Source organism: Eleginops maclovinus, chromosome 23 (genome assembly GCF_036324505.1).
Source record: "Eleginops maclovinus isolate JMC-PN-2008 ecotype Puerto Natales chromosome 23, JC_Emac_rtc_rv5, whole genome shotgun sequence".
In the NCBI taxonomy this organism is placed as follows: Eukaryota; Metazoa; Chordata; class Actinopteri; order Perciformes; family Eleginopidae; genus Eleginops; species Eleginops maclovinus.
In genome coordinates, this window is record NC_086371.1 from 1,902,895 (window position 1) to 1,925,099 (window position 22,205).

The window sequence follows — 22,205 nt, forward strand, 5'->3', positions numbered from 1 at the left end:
GGTTAGTGTGTATGTTTGCTTCATTTTTCATATCCGATACACACGCCAACGCTGGAGGCAATGGTTCAAGGTCCAGAGTAATTAAATGTTCCCTCTTCAGACTCTCTGCCGCAGCTTCAAGCCTTTTCCTACAGCTCTGCCTGAAGGCAACAGGGTTAAGAAACATATGGAATAAATCTTAATGTATGAACCTCACTGTTGCACCACTTGCATTGAGTTTAGAGCAATACACTTCAATTAGTGATTGATAATCCAGTTCTAAATTATTTCTAACACAATTGATTGTTTTGGATAAACAAACAGTCTAAATTCAGCAACCAGACCTCAGGACAAACTATATTTACAAAGAGACTATATAAATATTAAAAAACCTGCATATTTTACATAAAAAACAACATATTACAGAACTTGGATTTGTTTATTATCCGTGTAAGAAAACTGGGGATGAAGTCAGCTGATTAAGAGGAACAGCTGCTCTCTCTGCTGGGGAGCCTTTTTATTTCAGTCACTTACAGTTTTAACATAATCATTATTTTTCATTTCAAATGTATCGTACTATTTGGATATAAGGTTTGTTGTCGTTATTTGTTTTATTGTTGTTGATTTATTGTATTTTGTACTTGTTTTTTTTCTTCCCTTTTTGGCCTTTAAAACTATGATGTCATTTTAATTGGAGCCGAGGAAGAAGTGTTTATTTCATCTTGTTTTAATTATATTCTCTTCAAATCAAAGTTTTTAAATAATGACTTTGCACTTTGAATGGCCTTTGTTGAAATGTGCACCGTAAATCAAATCATCTTAAAGGAGATTCTGATAAACTAATGAAGAAATACACGTTGATATCAGGCCTCAGATCATCTCCTTGGTGTTTAGATATAGTGTGGGTAATTGTTGTTTAATATATTCTTAATTTACTGCAGTTGTATTTAGTTTTTCTTTCCTTCTGGCCTAATTTAAATGAAGTATTTTGGAGATTATTAGCCAAAGATTATCAAAACAAAAATGGTTACTTAATTTTATACTTCAGATTTAATTCAATCAAGACATTAAAAACTCAGCAATCAGGGCTCAGGACAAACGTTATTTACAAACAGACCATTTTAATATAAAAAATGCATATTTACAGAGCGTGGAGTTGTGGAATTGTCCCTGTATAAAAACAGTGAAAGGTGGGACAGCGGCCCCCTCCGCTGGCGGGCGAGGGTTACTGTTTTAATCATTTCAGAGAACTAGTTAAACCGTGAGGAACTGAGCCGCAGTCTCAGGAGTCGTTGGGCAGGCCGAACAGCTTGACAGTGCCGGCCTCTCGGTTGCTGTCGTATTTTCCCTCCTTGTCGTCGCAGGCGTAGGCCAGCAGCGGCCTCTTGGGGTGCCAGGCCACAGTGAAGGTGGGGGAGTCACACTGCACCTCCCACAGCTTCTCTCCTGCACACACACGAGAAATAATGAATATATTTAAAACACTGAGCTGTCTGTTGGTTTTGCAACAGATGAGTGCAGCTTTCACTGATCACTCCTGACTGGCTGCATCACCGCCCTCAACCGTAAGACTCTACAGAGGGTGGTGAAAACTGCTCAGCACATCACCAGGACGGAGCTGCCATCCATGGAGGACCTCTACACCCAGCGGTGTAGGAAGAAGGCCGGTAGGATATTAAAGGACCCCAATCACCCCAGCAACAATCTGTTCTGTCTGCTGCCGTCTGGCAGACGGTACCGCAGCATCCGGACCAAGACCACCAGACTCAGAGACAGTTTTATACCACAGGCTATAAGACTGCTGAACTCCTGAGCTCTGTGAATGTCTACTCACATCTGTTTATAGTACACACATACATATATATATATATATATTATACACATCTGCCATACATATCTGTTTATAGTACACATATCTATATATTATACATATCTGCCATATACATCTGCTATACATAATATATGCATCTGTCCATACCTCCTCATTCCACAGTGTAAAGTGTTTAAATACTCTCAATGTATTCCACATATGTATATATTTCACATCCTCAAATCTTTATTGTTGTTACTGTAAATATTCTTCTCTCTTTTTGCACTATTTTATTTATCTTATTTGCACCATGTATGTGGAGTTGTTGGAGGAGCACGCGACATAAGATTTTCATTGCCAACATATACGCTGTATCTGCTGTGCATATGACCAATAAAACCTTGAAACCTTGAAACTTGAAACTCGCACTTTCAGCAGGAAATGCATCTTCTAGATTTCCCATATGGTCACCAAACCTCAAACCCCTTCAAAATAAAAGCCTCACAGAGAAACTGTTTCCTTACTGAAAGCCCAGGATGAGGCATGTTTTTCCAAATAACCATTGAGCTCGGGGGAAGGCTTCATTTTTCAAAATAAAAGACCCAGAAAGTTACTTTCCGTACAGTCAGAATAAGGCTGGTTAAAATGTTTTATAAAACACCCCATAGAGTAACAACAGCCTTACAGTAAACACTGGGAAGTCATGTTATGTCAGAACAAAAGCCCACACAATTCTCTCTATCCACACAGAAAACACATGTCTAGGCGTATCTTTCAAAATAAAAGACCCAGACTGTAACTATCCTTACAAACAAGCTCAGGATGACCTTTGCTTTTCAAAATAAAACCCCCAAAGAACCACAACAGGGTCACTTCTATCGATACCCTCTCAACACTGGCAACAGTGACACCAGGACCGGCTGTAAGAGTTACAGAGTCTCACATACACCGCGTGTGTTTCTGCGTGTCTTGTACTGACCCGTTTCCACCTCGCAGATGTCGATGAAGTGATCCTCGGAGGCCGACGCCAACATCTTCCCATCGTGGCTGAAACTCAGAGTCCTCACTGGCCAGTCCAGCCTAAAGCAATGAAAACACATCCATCAGTCAATAACAGAAAGGGATGATTTAGCAAGATAGAAAGTAGTAAGAGTCATTTGTTTTAATCATGTACTATTTTTATTTGTAATTAACAGGTAAACAGAAACAATGAAGCAGATTTTTTAAAACGTCATGAGCTTATGAGTCACTGACCTGGAGAAGCAGCGCACACACACCAGCTCCTCCACGTTCCACAGGCTGACGAGCGCGTCGGCACTTCCTGTGGCGAAGTATTTCCCCGTCGGGTCGAACTTGATGCAGATGCAGTTTGACGGGTGAGCGTTGATGGACTGGATGGGCTTCAGCTCCGGATAACTGCGGACAGACATACTGATTAAACTCTGAAGCAAAAACACTACTGGCTCTGCACAGGAGAGAATAACACACACTGTACACACGTTATAAAAACCAGGTGACTTTGGAATTGGTTTCAACTCATAAAAAAGAACCAAAAGATGTCTTTATAAAGGCTGCAGGTGAACGAGATAAAAGTGCATTTCCCATCAAACCTGAAAGGGAAGAGATCCACTTACCTGGCCGGGTTTTCCACTGCGATGTTTTGAAGAGACGGGTCGGAAACACAATTCAAAATCAAGTGACGGCGGCGTGTTGCCGTTCATTTCGAGGTGCAAATGTTACATTTTGTTTTAGCACTTTGGCCATTGGTTATTCTTTACTACATCTTGCAGTAAAATGTAGTAAAGTAGAGTTATTATATAAAGTAAAGGAAGGGTTACCAATAAATATGGCCGATAAATGAGCCATCTGTGTGCCAGGAGAAATACAAAAAAAGACAGAACCCACGATGCCAGCAATGTGACGGATCAGAACAATATTTAGGTCACAGAATAGAGGATAAAAGAAACACAGCTTTCTTCTTTTAGGCTTTATACATATAAAAACCAGAGAAGCTTCTATCAGCACGGCTTCAGCAGATAAAACTGATTGAGCGCACAACACTCGTACAGCTTCCCATGAATATGTGGAAAAGTACAGATCCAGATGTTGTTTGTGGAGAATTCCTACCTGAGGACGTTGATGCAGCCGTTGCCGTTGGTGAGGAAGAACATGTCGTTGTCGTTGTTCCAGGAGATCTCATTCACCTCAAACTTGAACTGCTCCTCGGCTCTGGAGCGGTGCGTCTTGGCGTCGATGAACGTCACCACGTCGTCTTTGTTCCCCACAGCGATGGTCTGACCGTCGGGGCTCCAGCAGATGTTGATGTTATCTCCTGGAGAAACAAAAAGCATCCATAGAGGTCTCATTAACATTTTATATAGGCAACAAAACAGCTACAGGAATATATTTTGAAAGCCTCCGTAACCCAGCCATCACGTGATCCCTGGTCCCACCTTTGGTGTTGACGGTGGCGATGCATTTGGTGGTGCGGACGTCCCAGATGCGGATGGTCTTGTCCCCGGACGCTGTGACAAACAGGTCAGGGTTGGTTGGATGCCAGCAGAGCTGATCCACGCTGTCCCCGTGACCTCTGTAGTTATTCTCTTTGACCTGAACACAGAGACAACACACATTCAAACATGAGGAATTTCAGACCTTTTTCCCAAAGAGAAATAAACCCTCAAATGCTCCTCCATTTGTTTTAAAATATCTAGAGTTCACACAGTAGAGGCTAAATGGTTTATTTCACAGTCAAATAGGTTTGGATTAGCTGTTTTTGTAGCATAGTACATCACTTTTGAAACAGTTAATCACACGTATGTTTCTAGGATCTTAATTTGGTCCATCCTCTTACATAATAGAGCTGAAAACAGGATGTTATATACCCATAATAAAATAATACATTCTGCACAACGAGTACTTTTACTTTTGATGCTTGAAGTACATTTAGCTGATAATACTTGTGTATTTAAAATAATTCTGTAATAGGCAATTGTGCAGAACGACTACTTTTACTACTTTAAGGAATAATCTGATGGAGGACTTTTCTTGTATGATACATATTATTTACACATGTGTATTTCTACACAACGGTTTTATTACTCTGACTTAAGTAAATTGTGAGTATTTCTTCCACCTTCCACCTTGAATATGGAGTGAGCTGGTAGCTGGAGAGGTGCCAGTTCTCCTCCTAGGCCACTGCCGAGGTGCCCTTGAGCAAGGCACCTAACCTCTATCTGCTCCCTTGGCGCCGGGTACCTGGCTGCCTCTCTGTTCTGCCACCTCTCCTCTGCATGTGGTTGTGTGTGCATGTATTTCCTCTGTGTTTGTGCATGTATATCCTCTGTGTGTTTAATGTGTGTCAACACAACAGAGTAGAGAAAGCAATTTCCCTGTAAGGGATTAATAAAGTATGTCTTCTTCTCCTTCACCTTTGGTAGGTAATATAAGCTAACATGTTGGTAGTGTGATATACGGAAGAATCAACAAGGATGTGACATTACATCTGGTATAAAAACAGTATACTTGGAATTACTATCTAAAGTTAGAAGTGTAAACTTGATTCTGATTTCTGTCTAAAACCCAGAACATCCATTCATTCCCAGAGAGATGCTAACGTTAGCATGCTAGCTCTTGACTCACCAGCCGGTCCTTCTCCAGGATGAACACGCTGGCTGTTTTATCGAAGGATCCAGAAGCGAGTCTCCTCCCGTCGCAGCTCCAGGCCACAGAGTGGACCTTGGCTGTGTGAGCCGGGAACTCTCGACTCTTGTTGTTGTTTCTGAAGCTCTCCTGCATCTCCTGGTAGTACTGGGACGCCATGTTCAAAACCTACTGCTGCTTCTTCTCTTCTTCTTCTTCGTTGAGGTTTATGAGGGGCACTTCCGCCACCTAGTGGACGTACTGAGAAGACATGTTTGGAGCTCTGGTTGCGCTGCTGCTCGGAGGGTGACATTTACATTTTATTTTCCAGAGCCAATTAAAAAGTCAATTTAGTATTTTTATTTTTACTAAAAATAAGTAAAAATTATAAAGAAGCAAATGTATTTGATTTTATTAGCCAAAAGGATTAGACATAATGTTTATTCTTTGTGTTTGTTATTGTTATGTATTTTATTTGTGTTGTTGGGTTTGAATACACTACATTCAACATTTCACTTCCTCCAAAAATGTATAAATATAATACAAAATAATAATAATTTACATACACATATTATCTTCTTTTTTTTTTACAAGAAACACTAATAATAAATACATTAATTAAAGAACAAGAAGCTCAATGAAGTCCTTTTTACGTTTTAATGCTTTTAGCTATTAAAACAAACTTTATTTCCTTGTTTACCTTTTTTTTGGCTGTCAGCCAGGAATTCACAACTTCTGTTGTTATTTTATAAATAATTCACCCATTTTTTCTTTATAGTAGGAGTAGGCTGTGGCGCCCCCTGGTGATACTCTGACCCCACTGCATCACCATCTTGAACTCTGCTTCTGCTCTAAGTGTGAACCTTACATTACTTTTGGCTATCAAATATAGTTGCTTTTTCTTCTTCTCCTTTAGTAAAATTCAGATATTACATTCTTTATAAATATGTCTTGGCTTTCTAGAACCAAACTATATGAAAACACACCAAGATTTTCACATTAAAAAACAAACATGACAGTAGGCCATGAAAATATTTGGGTTATTGAGGGTTGGTGACTATCAGTCAATGTGGAGTAAAACTATAATATTCCTTTCAAAATGTAGTTTGATGTAAACATATTAATTATGGCAAAGCTAAAAATATATGGGACTATGGGAGATGTTTCACCCAAATAACAAAATACATTAAAACAAATATTTGGTGTTGGTCTTTTGGGCTGGGTACACTATCCGTTATGTGTTTCCTTTTGTTTTCTCAGTTAACTTGTCCTGCTCATTCATTTGTATCCCTGTTTCAGTGGCAAAAAAACAAAATACAAACAACACTGGTTTCAGTTTCAATTTATTTGAAGTGATGCTAAAATTAAAATTCATGTTTTAAGAAACTTTTAACCACTCCATTTATATCCCAAACACACACGATATCTATAGTCAGCCAAACTCTGTCAGATACAGTGAATTTCTAGCCACGTGGTTAACAATTAGGACCCAATCCATAACCCATCTCCCCCGCCCCGCCTGTGCAAGGCCTCGATATGCTTCCTATTCAGGCCTGTGGACGCTCAGCGGGTTCTATAATGTGCAGCCTTCAATCTCGGTCCTTTGCATTAGAATAAAATACACCGAATGGACGGAACAAAATGCACTTTTAAATGTGATCCCGTGTTTTAGGAAAGAATGACAGGGTGTGAAATCATCATACAAATGTGCCTTATGTAATTGCATACTCTTCGAAAATGTTTCCTAATGTTGCATCACCTGTCAGGAAAGCTATATATAGACAGTACAGAGCCTACGAAATAAAAGAAATTCAAGGAATGCACGGTGAAGATGTGACGGTGAGTGACCGAGAAACCATGAGATGTGCACACAGGACTCAGTGGAGGAAGACATCTCATTTCTGGTGGAGGGACAGTATCACACACCACACAATGTACTTCAGGTAAGGAGGCAGGTGTTTGTGGAGAGGTAGACAAAGAAAAACAAGCACCTCGTTCCCTCAGAGCAGCTCTTTTCCTTCGCTCATTCGTAGAAAAATGGCTTCCTGGTTGTTTCTCCCAAACGCTTCGCTGCCTGCAGACTGGTTTTTGGTTGAAACCCTGAGAACACTCCTGTTGTCTGTTAGCGCCGTGCTACTGTCATTGCTGTTGTTCCTCTGAACCTGAAATATTATCCACATTTCTACTCCACCTCTGTCTGATTTGCGCCTCAAAAAGTCTGATAGTCGACACGCTGAAACCTGGACGGAGCCTCAGCAGCGATAGAGGAAAGAGCTTTCCTACAGTTCTTCCTGGGTATGTTGTTCCTGGGTTGTTCACTCAGCCTCTCTCCGTTTAGGCTAAGGAAGAGTTGGACTAAGCAGAGGAATTTCACGTTGAGATACTCTAAACACCTCGATACTACAGTCAGGGCTGCACAATCAAGACTCAAGACATCTCGAGAGCTTCAGGACAGTTCTTGAACACAACTTTTGGACTTCATCAGTAGATACATTTTCCTCAGGAAGTCAAGTAGCTTTGAACTTATCATAACGTTTTAATGTCAATCGAGAGGATTAGGGCTGGGACGACTCATTGATCTATGAACAGTTTGCACCGATAGAAGAAGCTTTTTGGAGCTTGGTCTCTTTAAAATACTGTTCTCGATCAAACTGCATCGTCAATTAGGTGTCAAAGGAACTGTATTTAGTCCCAGATTAGGTTTGTTTTTTACATTTAATATATAAAAACACATTCAATATTGAAACTGACTCTCCTCTCACCTATGATCTGCTCCAAAGAAGACAAACCCAATGGAAGTCATGTCTTTAGGTAGCTTTGCACACTGCTTCCTCATCTAAGTCTTAGGGTTTTACATTAATGCTTTGGAAGTAATTAAGGAATTTCTAAGTATTTTGAGTTGAGTTTGTTCAAATGTGTCCCAACCCCTAACCCTAGTCAAGATCTTCTGCCTTAGCTGTTGAAGGAAAAGTACCCTTTAATTAAATTGCTCCTATATTGCCACCGATGAAGCTCAAAGCATCCTGATAGCCCGTGAGTCAGCTGGGCAGCCCCGTCACACATGGGAGTACAGTAGGTAAAAGAAGAGGTTCTGGATCTAAACCGTACAGTGCATTCCTTCTGATGACACAAAGTGATATTGAACAGATCATTTGTGCATCGAAGATATAAAAACAAAAAGCTTTGCAGTCATTGTACAAGTTGAAGAGGTTCTGTGCAAAAAAAGGTGCAGCTTCCCTTCAGTCCGTCCTGCAGGATCCACAGGTTTGTTTTCAGGAACCTTTGAATAAAATAACCGATAAAAGCTGGAGTTGTATTTATCTAACAGCAGCCATTGTAGAAAGCCCCTCGATGTCACTAGGTAAAGTTTGTTGATTATTATGGGTAGTTTGAACCTTTGAAACATGCAGTTTTATGGTTTAAAACTTTACTTAATTGCGTTATAAATCCCATGCAAGCTCAATTAAAGAGCCATTGTTTTATTTGAATGGGTTTGAGGCAACTTAAGGTATAAAGCTATGAAAAAAGCAAAAAGGAGTATGAAAAATGTATTTTTTCTGAAGCAATTTTTCATACTTTTTATCAAAACAAAACCCTAAAATGTCCAAAACCTTAATGCATGTTTCTGAAGTTTTTCCTAAGACATGCAATCTCTACAATGGGCTTTTTATACCTAATTGTTGACCATATTTTTTACCTTAAATACAATAAAATCTCTTTTCATGGCCACCAATCAGCGACTCGGAGACATGGGGGAAGCAGTTAGTGAATATTGGATAATTCAAAGCAAGATAATTGGTAATGTATGTTTAATTCATGAACTTCATCAGGGCTTTTTTGCTCATACTGGTTAGAGCCAGCGAGTTAATTGTGTTATTAGTAAGGTTTTATTATCTCCAAACTATTTTCCCCAGCCACGGGTGTAACTGCAATCACTTTAAGGCTCAGACGTTGTTTAAGATGCTAAAATAGTCCCTTTATGAACTTTTAAAGCTTGGTGATGAGCCCAGTTGAGCTCAAGGGTTCACCTGCACAATACAAAAGTGATCAAGACAACAGCTGATTATGCTTTGTAATTAATGCAAACACTGCGACTGCAACACATCGTCCGTTTGAAAACTTATCCTAGCATCTTCTATAATTTATTCCGTGTAAAATTAGCATGACGTTTTGATTGACACGGGTTTTTGCAGGCACTCTTCTGTGTTTCTACCAGGTTTCATTTATGTATTGCATCCCTTATTACTTTCCTATTATTGTCACAGTACCTGCACTGACCCATGCTTTATTTAATGAGTCTCTAAACCACTGATGAGTGACAGGTGCATTGGTTTTTGAGGAGGCGGGGCTTCTACAAAGGCTAGAAATGTGACGCTGCGTTCACAGCAAGCATGTTCTGAACAGGTTATCTGCATTTTATATTCAGCTTTTCCAACATAAAGCTTCAGGAAAAAGATTTAGAAAAGCTCGAGCGTGTTCAATAAATTAGCTACATGTTCGTTAACGGAGCCGTGTGAACCGGGTATTAAGTATAATTTTGAAAAAAACACAAATACAAAAGTACAACAAAGTTCCCCCGTCTGGTTCTGATCCGATAAACAAAAAGGCAAACGTGTGACCGCACTTCAAACCTTCTGATCAGAGAGAGTGAGATCAGAGTCACTCTCAGGTCAGCCAATCATTGCCAGTGATGGATCAGGTAACACAAACAAAGCCCGGGATCCTCAGAGTCCAGCCTAGCACTCGCTGCTGCCGTTCACCGGGGCGGCGCTGACGGTGGCGTGAGCGTCCTCTCCGGGTTCGGCGTGATCGACTCCGTTTGACTGGACGCACTTCTCAGTCGCAGTTTGATCTTCCTCGCCCGCACTGTGGAGCAAGACAAACAGAGAGAAAAGGTCAGAGAGGGAGATGCGTGAAGTCATGTGACCGTTCTGTAGTTCCTTTATAGCCCAACATTAGCCGCCTTTAGCTTAGCGGTGGTGACGTGAAGTCATGTGACCGTGCTGTAGTTCCGTTATAGCCCAACATTAGCCTCCTTTAGCTTAGCGGTGGTGACGTGAAGTCATGTGACCGTGCTGTAGTTCCTTTATAGCCCAACATTAGCCACCTTTAGCTTAGCGGTGGTGACGTGAAGTCATGTGACCGCGCTGTAGTTCCTTTATAGCCCAACATTAGCCTGCTTTAGCTTAGCTGTGGTGACGTGAAGTCATGTGACCGCGCTGTAGTTCCTTTATAGCCCAACATTAGCCTCCTTTAGCTTAGCGGTGGTGACGTGAAGTCATGTGACCGCGCTGTAGTTCCTTTATAGCCCAAGATTAGCCGCCTTTAGCTTAGCGGTGGTGACGTGAAGTCATGTGACCGTGCTGTAGTTCCTTTATAGCCCAACATTAGCCGCCTTTAGCTTATCGGTGGTGAGGTGAAGTCATGTGACCGTGCTGTAGTTCCTTTATAGCCCAACATTAGCCCCCTTTAGCTTAGCGGTGGTGACGTGAAGTCATGTGACCGTGCTGTAGTTCCTTTATAGCCCAACATTAGCCTCCTTTAGCTTAGCGGTGGTGACGTGAAGTCATGTGACCGTGCTGTAGTTCCTTTATAGCCTAATGTTAGCATTTTACTTCAGAAATTGTGTTAATATGTGGAGAGTATCCGTTTGTTAGCCACAAAATCATGTTCAGAACAATTTACTATGAAAGTAGGCAACTCACAGAGCTTTAACGCTAACTCATTCCTTGTTTTAAGACTCATTCCTGCTCCCCTCTCTCCAGTTGTTTGTGTCTCTGACCTGTTGGAGCAGCCGTTGCTGGTGGGAGACTCAGCAGCTTCAGACAGCGAGCTGCAGGACCTCCTCTCCTGCCAGGATCCCGCTCTCGGCTCTTTCGCCTCTGAGCTCTTCCTCCGAGCCACGACGGCGGGACCCGGTCCGGACCCCCGTCTCTCCGGGCTGACCCGGGGACCAGCAGAGTCCGACGGGACGCTCAGCACCCCCGAACCCTCCGGATCTTTGCCCGACTCGCTGCTGGTGCGCCTCCCATTCAGACTGTCCAGGGAGGAGACGTGGCTCATCAGACCCTCACGATCCTCTGGAGAAACAAAAAGGAAAACACAGGATGAGATCTTGCTTTGTTTTTTTTATAGAGTTTGTTTTACTTTTGATTCCTCACAGCTGGAAAAAGAAACATCTGGAAATGATGAGAAGAAATGCAACAAAGATCCAACACCAAATTTTATTCTGTTCCTGCAGAAAGTCTCCTTAGTTGCTGCTAAAGCCAATCCACTGCCACTTATTTAATAATAATGATAATAATAATAATAATAATAATAACAATAATAAAGAATAATAATACAATTGAATAAATTGCTTTTAGAAAAATATATAATAAATGATAAATAAATAATATAATACTTTGATTTTCAATGCCTCTTTTTTCCATCTCAAACTACACTTTTAGATATTATATATTCAGATTTGATCTTCTGCTATTTTCTTTCAATGACACATTGGGGGATGTGAGAAACTTCCCGGTGTTGAATCGAAATGTTTAGATTTTAATTCAACACCTCTGATTAATTCTGCCAGAGGAGGTCGGTCGATGATGGAAAAGCAGATAAATCCATGTCAGCTTTATTGAGACCGGTCAGGGACGTGTTCATCAGGCAGTGGAGCACGGCGCCCTCTGCTGGTCATCACTGTGCTTTAAACCTGCAGTCTTCTCCAATTTGGAAGCCACTGTTGTGCTGTTTAGCTCCCTACATGTATTAAAGATCATGCATTACCTTATTCATTGATGTTGTTCCACATGAAACACAGTTGTGGGTTCATGCTAAATCTGCAGTCTATCATTATGCAACACCCTAAATTGGGTCAAAATAAATAATAATTTAGGGTTAAAATAAAAGTTTGACCCTGTATTTAATCCTGCACACTATTAAAAAAAGGACCAGACAATAATGAATACTGTAGAAGTGTTGCAGACTTTGTGTTGTTGTTGTGTTGCTTTATTTGTGGTGTTACACAAGAGGACCACAATGGAAATACGCCTGGGGGCTTTGTTGCATAATAATTAAATTGAATCAATCATTTATACCGTAACTGCATGATGAGAACAATTTGAGACAGGTAGACATTTCATGTGTGTGTGTGTGTGTGTGTGTGTGTGTGTGTGTGTGTGTGTGTGTGTGTGTGTGTGTGTGTGTGTGTGTGTGTGTGTGTGTGTGTGTGTGTGTTTGTGTGGACCTCCAGAGCCGGCCTCTCCTGCTTTGTTGCGGCGGCGCCTCAGGATCACCTCCAGCTCGCTGTCCTTCTTCCCCAGAAGCGACGGACCCGAAGGACCCGAAGGACCCGAGGGACCCGAGGGACCCGAGGGACCAGGCGGCCCCGACTCCTGAGAGCCTCGGCTGGGGCTCCGCTTCACCGTCTCCTGGAGGAAAGACACCGTCACTGCAGTGCAGACTCTTCACTGACATTATTATGTCATGTTTCAAACCGGCGAGGCAATGCACTGACACTAGACTTATTTGAATTACTTCTTGACTGTACATTTCAGCATTAACATCTATATAACACAACATTATATGGAGACAGTTCACCCCAAAATCCCATCCCAACAACAAATCAAAAACATGTTCATATTTACCAGGATGCCCTTCAGCTCCTCCATGGCGCTCTCCTGCGGTTTCTCCTCGCAGATTTGAGGCGGCTGGAGAAAATAAAACACAAATATAATTGTCTGTTTTTCCTCATAACTCACAAGTTCCACAAGCACGGATATGCATGCAGCAATTTATTAAGTATTAATACTGAAACACTACGTATGTAATGTTGAATACACGTTTTGCATTTATATCGTAGAACAATGTGCACGGTTTTACTTCATTTTTCATGTTAATACACATTTTTTTGCACAAAATTACCTCCCCCGGGCACAGAGAGTCCTGCCCGTAAGTGTGAGTGTGTGTGTGTGTGTGTGTGTGTGTGTGTGTGTGTGTGTGTGTGTGTGTCTCCTCCCCAGACCCTAAGATTGATGCAAATGTCAATATACTCACTTTTACTGCTACTCTCTGTGGAGACACATGCAGAGAAAAGAGAGGACAGTAATCAGACAGAGTGCATCAGACTGCAGACAGGAAATATAAACCGACATGTTTACCGACCGACGTCCTGATCTTTAGGAGGACCGCAACATGAGACCAAAGAGGAAAAATTAGTGCTGGGGGGGATGACTTACCGCTAAGCTAAAGGAAGCTAATGTTGGACTATAAAGGAACTACAGCACGGTCACATGACTTCACGTCACCACCGCTAAGCTAAAGGCGGCTAATGTTGGGCTATAAAGGAACTACAGCACGGTCACATGAATTCACCTCACCACCGCTAAGCTAAAGGCGGCTAATGTTGGGCTATAAAGGAACTACAGCACGGTCACATGACTTCACGTCACCACTGCTAAGCTAAAGGAGGCTAATGTTGGGCTATAAAGGAACTACAGCACGGTCACATGACTTCACCTCACCACCGCTAAGCTAAAGGCGGCTAATGTTGGGCTATAAAGGAACTACAGCACGGTCACATGACTTCACGTCACCACCGCTAAGCTAAAGGAGGCTAATGTTGGACATGATGACGTTTAGTCGTCTCATTTAGACTCTTGTTAGCAACCAACGTTTTAAAATCCACCGGGGTATTTACTGACATATTTTATGCCGTAGAACAAAACATTAAAAATCCCCCAGACAGAGAAGAACAGGAAGTGCTAAAATGCTGACTCATTGCTGCACCACTCGATCACACTCAAACAACAAAGCTGCTTTGACATGTTTAGAAGTGGAGATTGATTTTCCCTTTATCATTCTGAGGTCACAGGAATATTCAAGCGCCTCTGCTGCCAGAGAGCGGGGACCTTTGACCTCCTCTCTATTGTTGATGCAGGGTCAGAATTAATTGATTTTCAATCGTAGCGATCGTTAAATTATTTATTACTTATATATATTATTGTGAGTAAAAGAAAATAAATAAAAAAGGAAATAGTCAAATTATTAACATTTAGGGAATTAAAACCTAGGCTCATATATCTTAAAGAGAACATAATGAATGCCTATTTAAATGAAGTAACCTAAACATCGTCTCTTCCTCACCTTGCTCTCCTGACTCTTGACGGGCCGCAGGACAACGCCATGTTTGATCCTCTCCATCATCTCGTTCACCGCCTTCGCCTTCACGTCGCCACCCTCGCCCTCTGGAGAAGAAGAAAACTCAGTGTTTAGAATTCAATCAGATTACTGTTACATTTCTAAAAATGCACTAGCAGGATTACAGTGTGAGTTCAAATTGTGGTTATTGTAAAAGAATCAGCTGTTCTGTAGGCCAAAACTTTCAGTGTGAATCTATATGCCTGCTGCCTGCATCTGCTTCACGAGACACGAGGCCCTAAACATTGTCAGAATGTTTGTCCCCATTATGTTTTTCTTTTGATTTTCTTTTCTAAATTCTGACTTTTTTCAAAGTACCGATTTATTTAGGATATTTCAGACAATTTTTCACCAAAATATTTAATTTTTCAAAATTCTCACTTTTTTCTTCCGCCTGTTAAATATTTTTCACTTTTTCTCTCAAAATTATGACTTTTTTCAACATTTCTGACATTTTTTTCAAATTCTCACTTTTTCCTCCAAAAAATCGAACTTAAAAAAATAGATAAATCTGGCCCCGGCCGTGGCGCAACTGGCTGGGGCACCTGCACCGTACGCCGGCAACCCGGGTTCGAATCTCGACACCCGTGGTCCTTTCTAGATCCCACCCTGAATCTCTCTCCCACTTTCCTGTCACTCTCCACTGTCCTATTCGATTAAAGGCACAAAAAAAAGCCTCCAAAAAGTATCTTAAAATAAATCAATCTAACCCTTTTTCAAAATTCTCACTTTTTCTCAGAAAAATGTGATTTACAAAAAAATTAATCTGAAATTTTTTCCAAATTCCGACGTTTTTGAATTTCCAAACTAAGTGTGATTCTATACACCTACTGCCTGAATCTGCTTTTGGTTTTCTCTTTCTTTGGTTCATTTGTTCTGTGTTATTCAGCAGGTGACCCTGTATGTTCATAGTGTGTGAGATGCGTACACAGGTGTATTGAGACTCACCTGCAGGCTGCTCCGTCTTCACCGAGGTTTTGGAGCCTTTGGATGATTTCCTCATGATGGCGATCAGAGAGCTGAGAGGCAATCACTGAGAGTCAAACACTGTGTGTGTGTGTGTGTGTGTGTGTGTGTGTGTGTGTGTGTGTGTGTGTGTGTGTGTGTGTGTGTGTGTGTGTTTATTTATGTTTCCGTCAATCTCACCTGAGGGGGTTGCATCTGGAGGGGGGAGGTGGCGGTGGGGGAGGAGGTGGAGGAGGAGGAGGGGGAGGTGGCTGTGGGGGAGGGGCTGGAGGAGGGGCGACTCCGGGTTCAGGGGGAGGGGGCTCCGTGATGGTCGGCATGGCGACCTCCTTCTCCTGGAGCTTGTGGACTGAGGAGAGGGAGACAATCAAAATGATCAAATTATTTTCATTATTTTATGTTGTTTTTATTTATTGCATTTTTTTCATTGTATTTAATGTTAAAGAAAATGTTCATTTAATTTATTCAAATTTTAACTTAAATATTTTTACTCATTTAATATTCAATCATTGAAACTTTTAATTATTTATTTTTACTTTAATTTATTGTGTTCTGTTAAATATTCTATTGCACATTTCTTGTAATTATTGAGGTTTTGATTAAAGAATGTATTCAACAAGTTAAATAAATGGACTTTGTTTCGTGCATATTGTTTCTCAGTACCTGCTTTTATTGATGACAGTGGAACTTATTTTAAAATGCAAAGAAAAACAACATTTTATTCGCTAAAAACAGCCGGTGAATTTTGATACTGAGGACGGACGGAACTCTCTGGTTATTCTTCTAATATTTTGATCACATGATTAGGAATTAATCCACCAAAAAGGAATTTTAGTGCAGCTTTATCTGAAGCTGGCTTCAAACAGAAAGAACTGCACATGACACGCAGACACATTAAATGTTCTCATGTTATCTCACTCTGATCTCCTTTATTTCCCCTAGCAGTCCCGGGGAAAGCCTCCACGTTTCCCTCCAGAGCGAGGACCTTTCCTGCGCTCATGAAAGAGGCTTCTGTTTTTATTGTTGTCTTTTGACCGTTCAGTTGGTGGTTTTGGCCCGGCTTCATGTGACCCATTTAAACACACACAGATGCCATGCTACACGCCAGGAGAAATGCTGCATGTTTGGCAGGTCTCCTGCAGCAGATGGTTCTCAAAAGTAAATGTGGGAGTCAATGGAGGAGTGAATACAGAAACCACAGAAGAAGAAGACAGCGGTGAACACACTGGGGAAGCTAATTACTGAGTTTGAATTTCCTTATTCTCTCATTTGTTGTTAGACTGTTGCAGAGGGCTCTATTTTACTTCATAATGACACCTGACATTACATTTTGGTGGTAGTAGAAGGAGCCACTTGCTAGCCAATCAGAAACCAGTATTTTCTGTTGCGATGCTGAGTTTCCCATCACCTTTTAATTCGCTAACATTCAACTGAGGAGCCTCTTGCTCCACCTGCCGTGTGTGTGTGTGTGTGTGTGTGTGTGTGTGTAAGTGTGTGTGTGTGTGTGTATGTGTGTCTCCCTCTCCACCTCTGTTCTCCAGCTCCTCGTTCTTCTTCTCCTCCTGCTCCAGTCGTCCCTCCACCTCCTTCTTGGCCTCCTCCAGGAGCTCCAGCTGCCTCTGCAGAGCCTCCAGCTGCTTCTTCACACAGCTCTGCTCCAACTGCGCCTCAAGGCTCTCCACCTACACACACACACACACACACACACACACACACGTTTATTTCATGTGTCAACCTATTTATTTTATTGAATTTTTCTTCAATATGATTTTAATTTAATCAGATTTTAATTTTCAATTTAATTGTTTATTTTATTTTAATGATTTTTTAAATGTATTTATTTTATTCAGTGGGTTTATTGACCTCTGTTGGAGCATTAGGAGCTACAGAGACATCTTTTTGAGGGTGAAGACCAAAAACGGAGAAAAAGACAGAACATTTGACTTACATTCAACCAGTCGATGCAAACAGAAGGATTTATAATGCATGATTATGTTGCTCTGTAACTGCTGAGAGGAGAAGTTAAGCCACTGTTTGCTCAGAAGTTCAACTTCTGAAGAAAAAGATGAGGTTTTGGTGAAAACAAGGATAAAAAAGGTTGTAAAAATGGTCACTTTGTGCTGCACATTGACTCGTTTAGCTCTGTTTTTGGTCTCTTTAGCTTCTAAATGCTCCACTGTGTTCACCAGCTGGTTTATAACTGTGTCTATCTGCAGTTTGCTGCTGTACAGGTATTATACAGTGAGCTTTCAGAGGTGTTTCCCTAAAAACACAGCCATAGATTTCTGCTTCAGTTTCCTGAGCGTACCTTCTGCTGATGCTGCAGACGCTCCTCCTCCAGAGTTTTGGTGACGGCAGCGACGTCCTCCAGAGCTTTGAGGAGCTGAATGCTGGGCTCAGCACTCTGCAGCAGCAGCATGCTCTGCCTGTTGGCCTCCTTCTGCTTCACCAGCATCTGCAGGAGGAGGAGGAGGAGGAGGAGGAGGAGGAGGAGGAGGAGGAAGAAGAAGAAAGGAATGAAATTCATCTTCCACATGTTTTCCTAACAACACTTCCTCCCAGTTTGGTGGGATCCTGCAGGCTCTTCACTTTTCAGGTCAGTACACATCAGATTCAGGACATTCCATAAATCAGACACACACACACACACACACACACACACACACACACACACACACACACACACACACACACACACACACACACACACACACACACACACACACACACACACACACACACACACACACACACACACACACATTAATTAGCACCACAACAAGCAGGTCAGCTATCATAGCTGAGGCTAACAGCAGCGTGTCTTACCGGCTTTTTGGGGATTATATTCCTTCAATAAGACATGAGTCAAATGTGGGCTCTGCAGAACAGCTGATGTCACATTTAGACTGAGTGTTTTCAGACTAGTATCTGTGCAAACACTTGATGCTAAGCAGGTTATTCTGAAGGCATAGCTGCAGCGAAAACCCTAAAAACAGGAGTTTGCCGCTGCATTTATTGCTGTTGAAAATAACTGCTTCTAAAAACCATCCAATGCAACGTATGGCAGCTGAAGGGATGGCTGGTGGAGACCAAAATAGAGCTTAAAGGACACTGTCAGGGGACCATAAATATGACTGTGACTTTTAGGATTTAATACTGTTGCAACTGTTGTGTTAGCTAGCTTAGCATCGTGTTTCAGGGATGGTTTCTCACCTCGTGTGCGTACGTCTCCGCTTTGACCCTGAGACTCTGCTCCAGGTCCAGCTGATCCTTCATCCCGTCGTACTCCTGGGTCGCCATCATGGAGACTACAGAGGCAGAGACAGAGGACATCAGAAGGATGAAAGAAAACGGCCAGAGAGAGTCCTAGTTTTAGAACTATTCTGCAGATATTAAAGTGCCTATCAAAGCATCCTTGCCAGTATAACTGTGAGTACAACATGCACAACTAAAATAAGGTTGCACATTTCAGAGTTCATGCTTGTTTGGAAGTATTTGAACCTCTGAAAGTCTCTGTTTGAACACCTCACTGTGTCACACTCACCTCTGTTGAACCTCTTGATGGTTTTACGCTGCTGGTCCACAGTTTCACGAAGCTCCTTCATCTCCGCCTGATCTTTCTCCGACTGCAGAGAGAATTTCAACAGATCAGGTACTAGTATGCACCTGACACACAGAAGAAGAGGAGGAAGAACAACGAGAAGAGGAAGATGAAACTGAAGGATACTGCCCCCTCCTCACCTGTGAAGTCAGCTCTTCTATCCGCCTCTGCTGCTCATGAACCTGGCACACAAAGTTCTTCTTCTCGTCCAATAGCGTGTTCACCGTCTCCCTCAGTTCTGCAAAAAAAACAAAACATATTTATAATTATTTTCCGTATCAAACTTTCATTTAGGGTCGATGTATTCCTCCCCGTGTCGAACCTTTGATCTGCTGCTGGTACTGGGTGAAGTTGTCGGGGCTGGTGTCGGCGCTGTCCGCCTCGATGGTGGGGGCGATCTCCTCCAGGCTGGTGCGGGACGACAGACTCAGGTACTTCAGCTTCCTGTTCTCACAGTTCAGCTGGGGGTCAAAGGTCACAGGGGTCAATGGGAAGTAAGATGAAAGCAATACATCATTTAAAATACATCTTCTCATCACGGGGGTGAAAATATTTGCATTTTGATGAGGTGTTCAATATTGATTGGTACAAATATTCGCATGGACTCTAGAACAAAAAGCCAATGGTATTTTTCCCTTGGATTCTGATTGTTCTCTGTGGCAGTTCACCAGCGGGGCATTTACTGAGTCATCCTAAGTCATGCTGAGTCAGCTCTGTCCTCCTGCTAATGCCAGCTGAACCCCAAATTATGCTAATCTTAGTATTGATTATTGAGCGTGTGTGTGTGCGTGTGTGTGTGTGTCTGACCTTTGTGGCCAGCGCCTCTGCATTCTCCCGGCAGGACTTCTCGATCTCCAGCTGAGTCTGCAAAACACTCACCTCCTCAATCACCATCTGAGACACTGAGGACACACGCACACAAAGCACACACACACACACACACACACACACACACACACACACACACACACACACACACACACACACGAAAGGAAAGGAGAGAAAGGTGATTTAATGCAACATCTTACAGAACATCTTTTTTTTTAGAACTCTCCCACACCTATACCCTGATTTGTAGAATAGATGGAGTTCCCTTTGGATTTTCTGGTAAAGACTCCTGTATGTGAAGGAATACACCTTTATTGAAAGGGAGAAGCATGCAGTAATTCATACCTGCAGCATATGAGCAAGATTTAGAGGTTTTTGAAAGTGGAAACCTACTTATTTTACACGTTTCTATACACCGTATGAGCAGATAGCATCTAAGAATATATCCCTTCAGTGAAAACTAAATCATCTGCAGGTGCACAGCATGCAGATCAAACCCTAGACTTAGGAGATGTTGTGCAATCCAGTCCTGAGATTCCTGTTGAAACCCAAACTCAGGAGCCGAGATTTGCAGCGTTTCTTCTTCTGTGGTGTTTTGTGTAGACAGTGTTTTTTCTGTGTCAACACAAACAGCTAAAAACAACTCACACACACACACACACACACACACACACACACACACACACACACACACACACACACACACACACACACACACACACACACACACACACACACACACACACACACACACACACACACACACACACACACACACACACACACACACACTGATCCTGAGGCTGAGGGACGCCTGCAGCTGTCCAACATGTCACCAGAGCTCAGCTAACCCTCGCTTATTTTAAAATGACCCAGATATGGAGACTTTGGAAAGCCAGGAGACCGGGTGTGATGAAGTAGAAATGCCACTGTGTCAAAAACAAAGATCGTTCTTCATGTCTTTGGTTTCTGCAACTTGTGTTCATTCAGAAATGTATACCATAATTCAAATTAGATGTTAAATGGGACACATTATGCACATTTCAGGTGGATTTCTGGTGTCCTAAACATGTGTAATGAATAAGCATTATTTTTCACTGGCTCAAAATAACACGCTATAAACTGAGGTCTGATCCAAGAAACACTGCACATGTTCTTCATGGGTGTAGAAGCTCAGATAAGGGAACGTATATCCTTATTATCCTGGGAATAAGAGTGAATATTTTCATCAAATACTGACTGAGGGATGCCTTGCTTCACAGTTTAGTTGCTACAACACTCCATGTACTTCAAAATAATATCATTCTTTCCAATATACCCACTTATGGCCTCCCTTTTCTGCAAGAAACCCAATGATATTCAGACAAAAGACAGTGAAACAAGATAAAAATAGTCCTTTACAAGAGTATCCACAGCCTGCACTACGTTCTTCTTTTATATTTTAAGTGTTGCATGTTGCATTGATTAAGGAGCCTTGGAATTTAGGTTTGTATTGCTTAAACTCCGCTGCCGCTGTCGTGCATTGTGTCAGATAGAGCCTCTGAATCTTCATTGATGGTTTCAGTTCCAGTGATGTGACCCGTGGGTCGTCTTACAGCAGCAGGAAGCTCTCACATCCTGATCCATTAACAGACTGCTCCTGGTCGATGTGCAGGCCTCCAAACCTGACTATACTGCTCACACACACACACACACACACACACACACACACACACACACACACACACACACACACACACACACACACACACACACACACACACACACACACACACACACACACACACACACACACACACACACACACACACACACAGCCGAGTGTGTTCCTGGCCTCCAACGCTGCCAGAGACACTCACACATCTCGGATAGCTTTTTCTGCAGCAGTGATTTCCATCCCGTGCTGATGTTCAGAACCAGAGCTGGGTGCATGGAGGGCAGGAAGTCAAACCGCAGCATGGAGCAGGAGTTTGGATGAATGTACCTGTGCCACTGTATAAGTATTCAGGAGTACCGGATGATCATAGCAAGGTTACTGATCACATCTTTCACAGGTTACTGGAAGTTATAACGGAGTAAAAACTCTGCAGCCGGGAGGAGGTCGATGAGCCGTGTGGTGTGTGAGAGCCAATAAATAAATAGAGTGTGTGTAAATGAGTCTCTGGCTGGGAGGGAATCACACCACCACCACCG

General features: G+C 42.1%; 2 protein-coding genes across 2 annotated transcripts in view; both read right to left on the reverse strand.

Moving 5' to 3' along the window:
* Positions 1–1,010: 1,010 nt before the first annotated feature.
* On the reverse strand, positions 1,011–5,638 carry thoc3 (THO complex 3). The gene is made up of 6 exons (XM_063875942.1): positions 5,432–5,638; positions 4,243–4,399; positions 3,917–4,121; positions 3,044–3,205; positions 2,769–2,869; positions 1,011–1,425 (listed from the first exon to the last, which is right to left on the reverse strand). Exons 1-6 carry the CDS (start codon positions 5,609–5,611, stop codon positions 1,262–1,264), a joined length of 969 nt encoding a protein of 322 aa, XP_063732012.1. The 5' UTR covers positions 5,612–5,638; the 3' UTR covers positions 1,011–1,261.
* A 1,132-nt stretch (positions 5,639–6,770) lies between these two features.
* The window catches only part of shtn3 (shootin 3), a 29,175-nt gene continuing 13,740 nt past the window's right edge, over positions 6,771–22,205 (reverse strand). Inside the window, exons 3-17 of the mRNA XM_063875995.1 lie at positions 19,992–20,086; positions 19,507–19,645; positions 19,325–19,422; positions 19,128–19,209; positions 18,797–18,891; positions 17,892–18,038; positions 17,112–17,265; positions 15,764–15,932; positions 15,566–15,636; positions 14,564–14,664; positions 13,475–13,489; positions 13,066–13,128; positions 12,666–12,849; positions 11,214–11,511; positions 6,771–10,297 (exon numbers count right to left, since the gene is read on the reverse strand). Coding sequence (XP_063732065.1) covers positions 10,168–10,297; positions 11,214–11,511; positions 12,666–12,849; positions 13,066–13,128; positions 13,475–13,489; positions 14,564–14,664; positions 15,566–15,636; positions 15,764–15,932; positions 17,112–17,265; positions 17,892–18,038; positions 18,797–18,891; positions 19,128–19,209; positions 19,325–19,422; positions 19,507–19,645; positions 19,992–20,086 — 1,841 coding nt within the window. The 3' untranslated portion in view covers positions 6,771–10,167. The remainder of the gene's footprint in view (positions 10,298–11,213; positions 11,512–12,665; positions 12,850–13,065; positions 13,129–13,474; positions 13,490–14,563; positions 14,665–15,565; positions 15,637–15,763; positions 15,933–17,111; positions 17,266–17,891; positions 18,039–18,796; positions 18,892–19,127; positions 19,210–19,324; positions 19,423–19,506; positions 19,646–19,991; positions 20,087–22,205) is intronic.

Coding starts and splice junctions, on each gene's coding strand:
- thoc3 (XM_063875942.1), bottom strand. CDS start 5,611: ATGGCGTCCCAGTACTACCAGGAGATGCAGGAGAGCTTCAGAAACAAC. Junction 3,206..3,916: donor GGCTGCATCAACGTCCTCAG/GTAGGAATTCTC, acceptor GTCTGTCCGCAG/TTATCCGGAGCTGAAGCCCA. Junction 1,426..2,768: donor CATCTGCGAGGTGGAAACGG/GTCAGTACAAGA, acceptor GTGTGTGTGCAG/GAGAGAAGCTGTGGGAGGTG.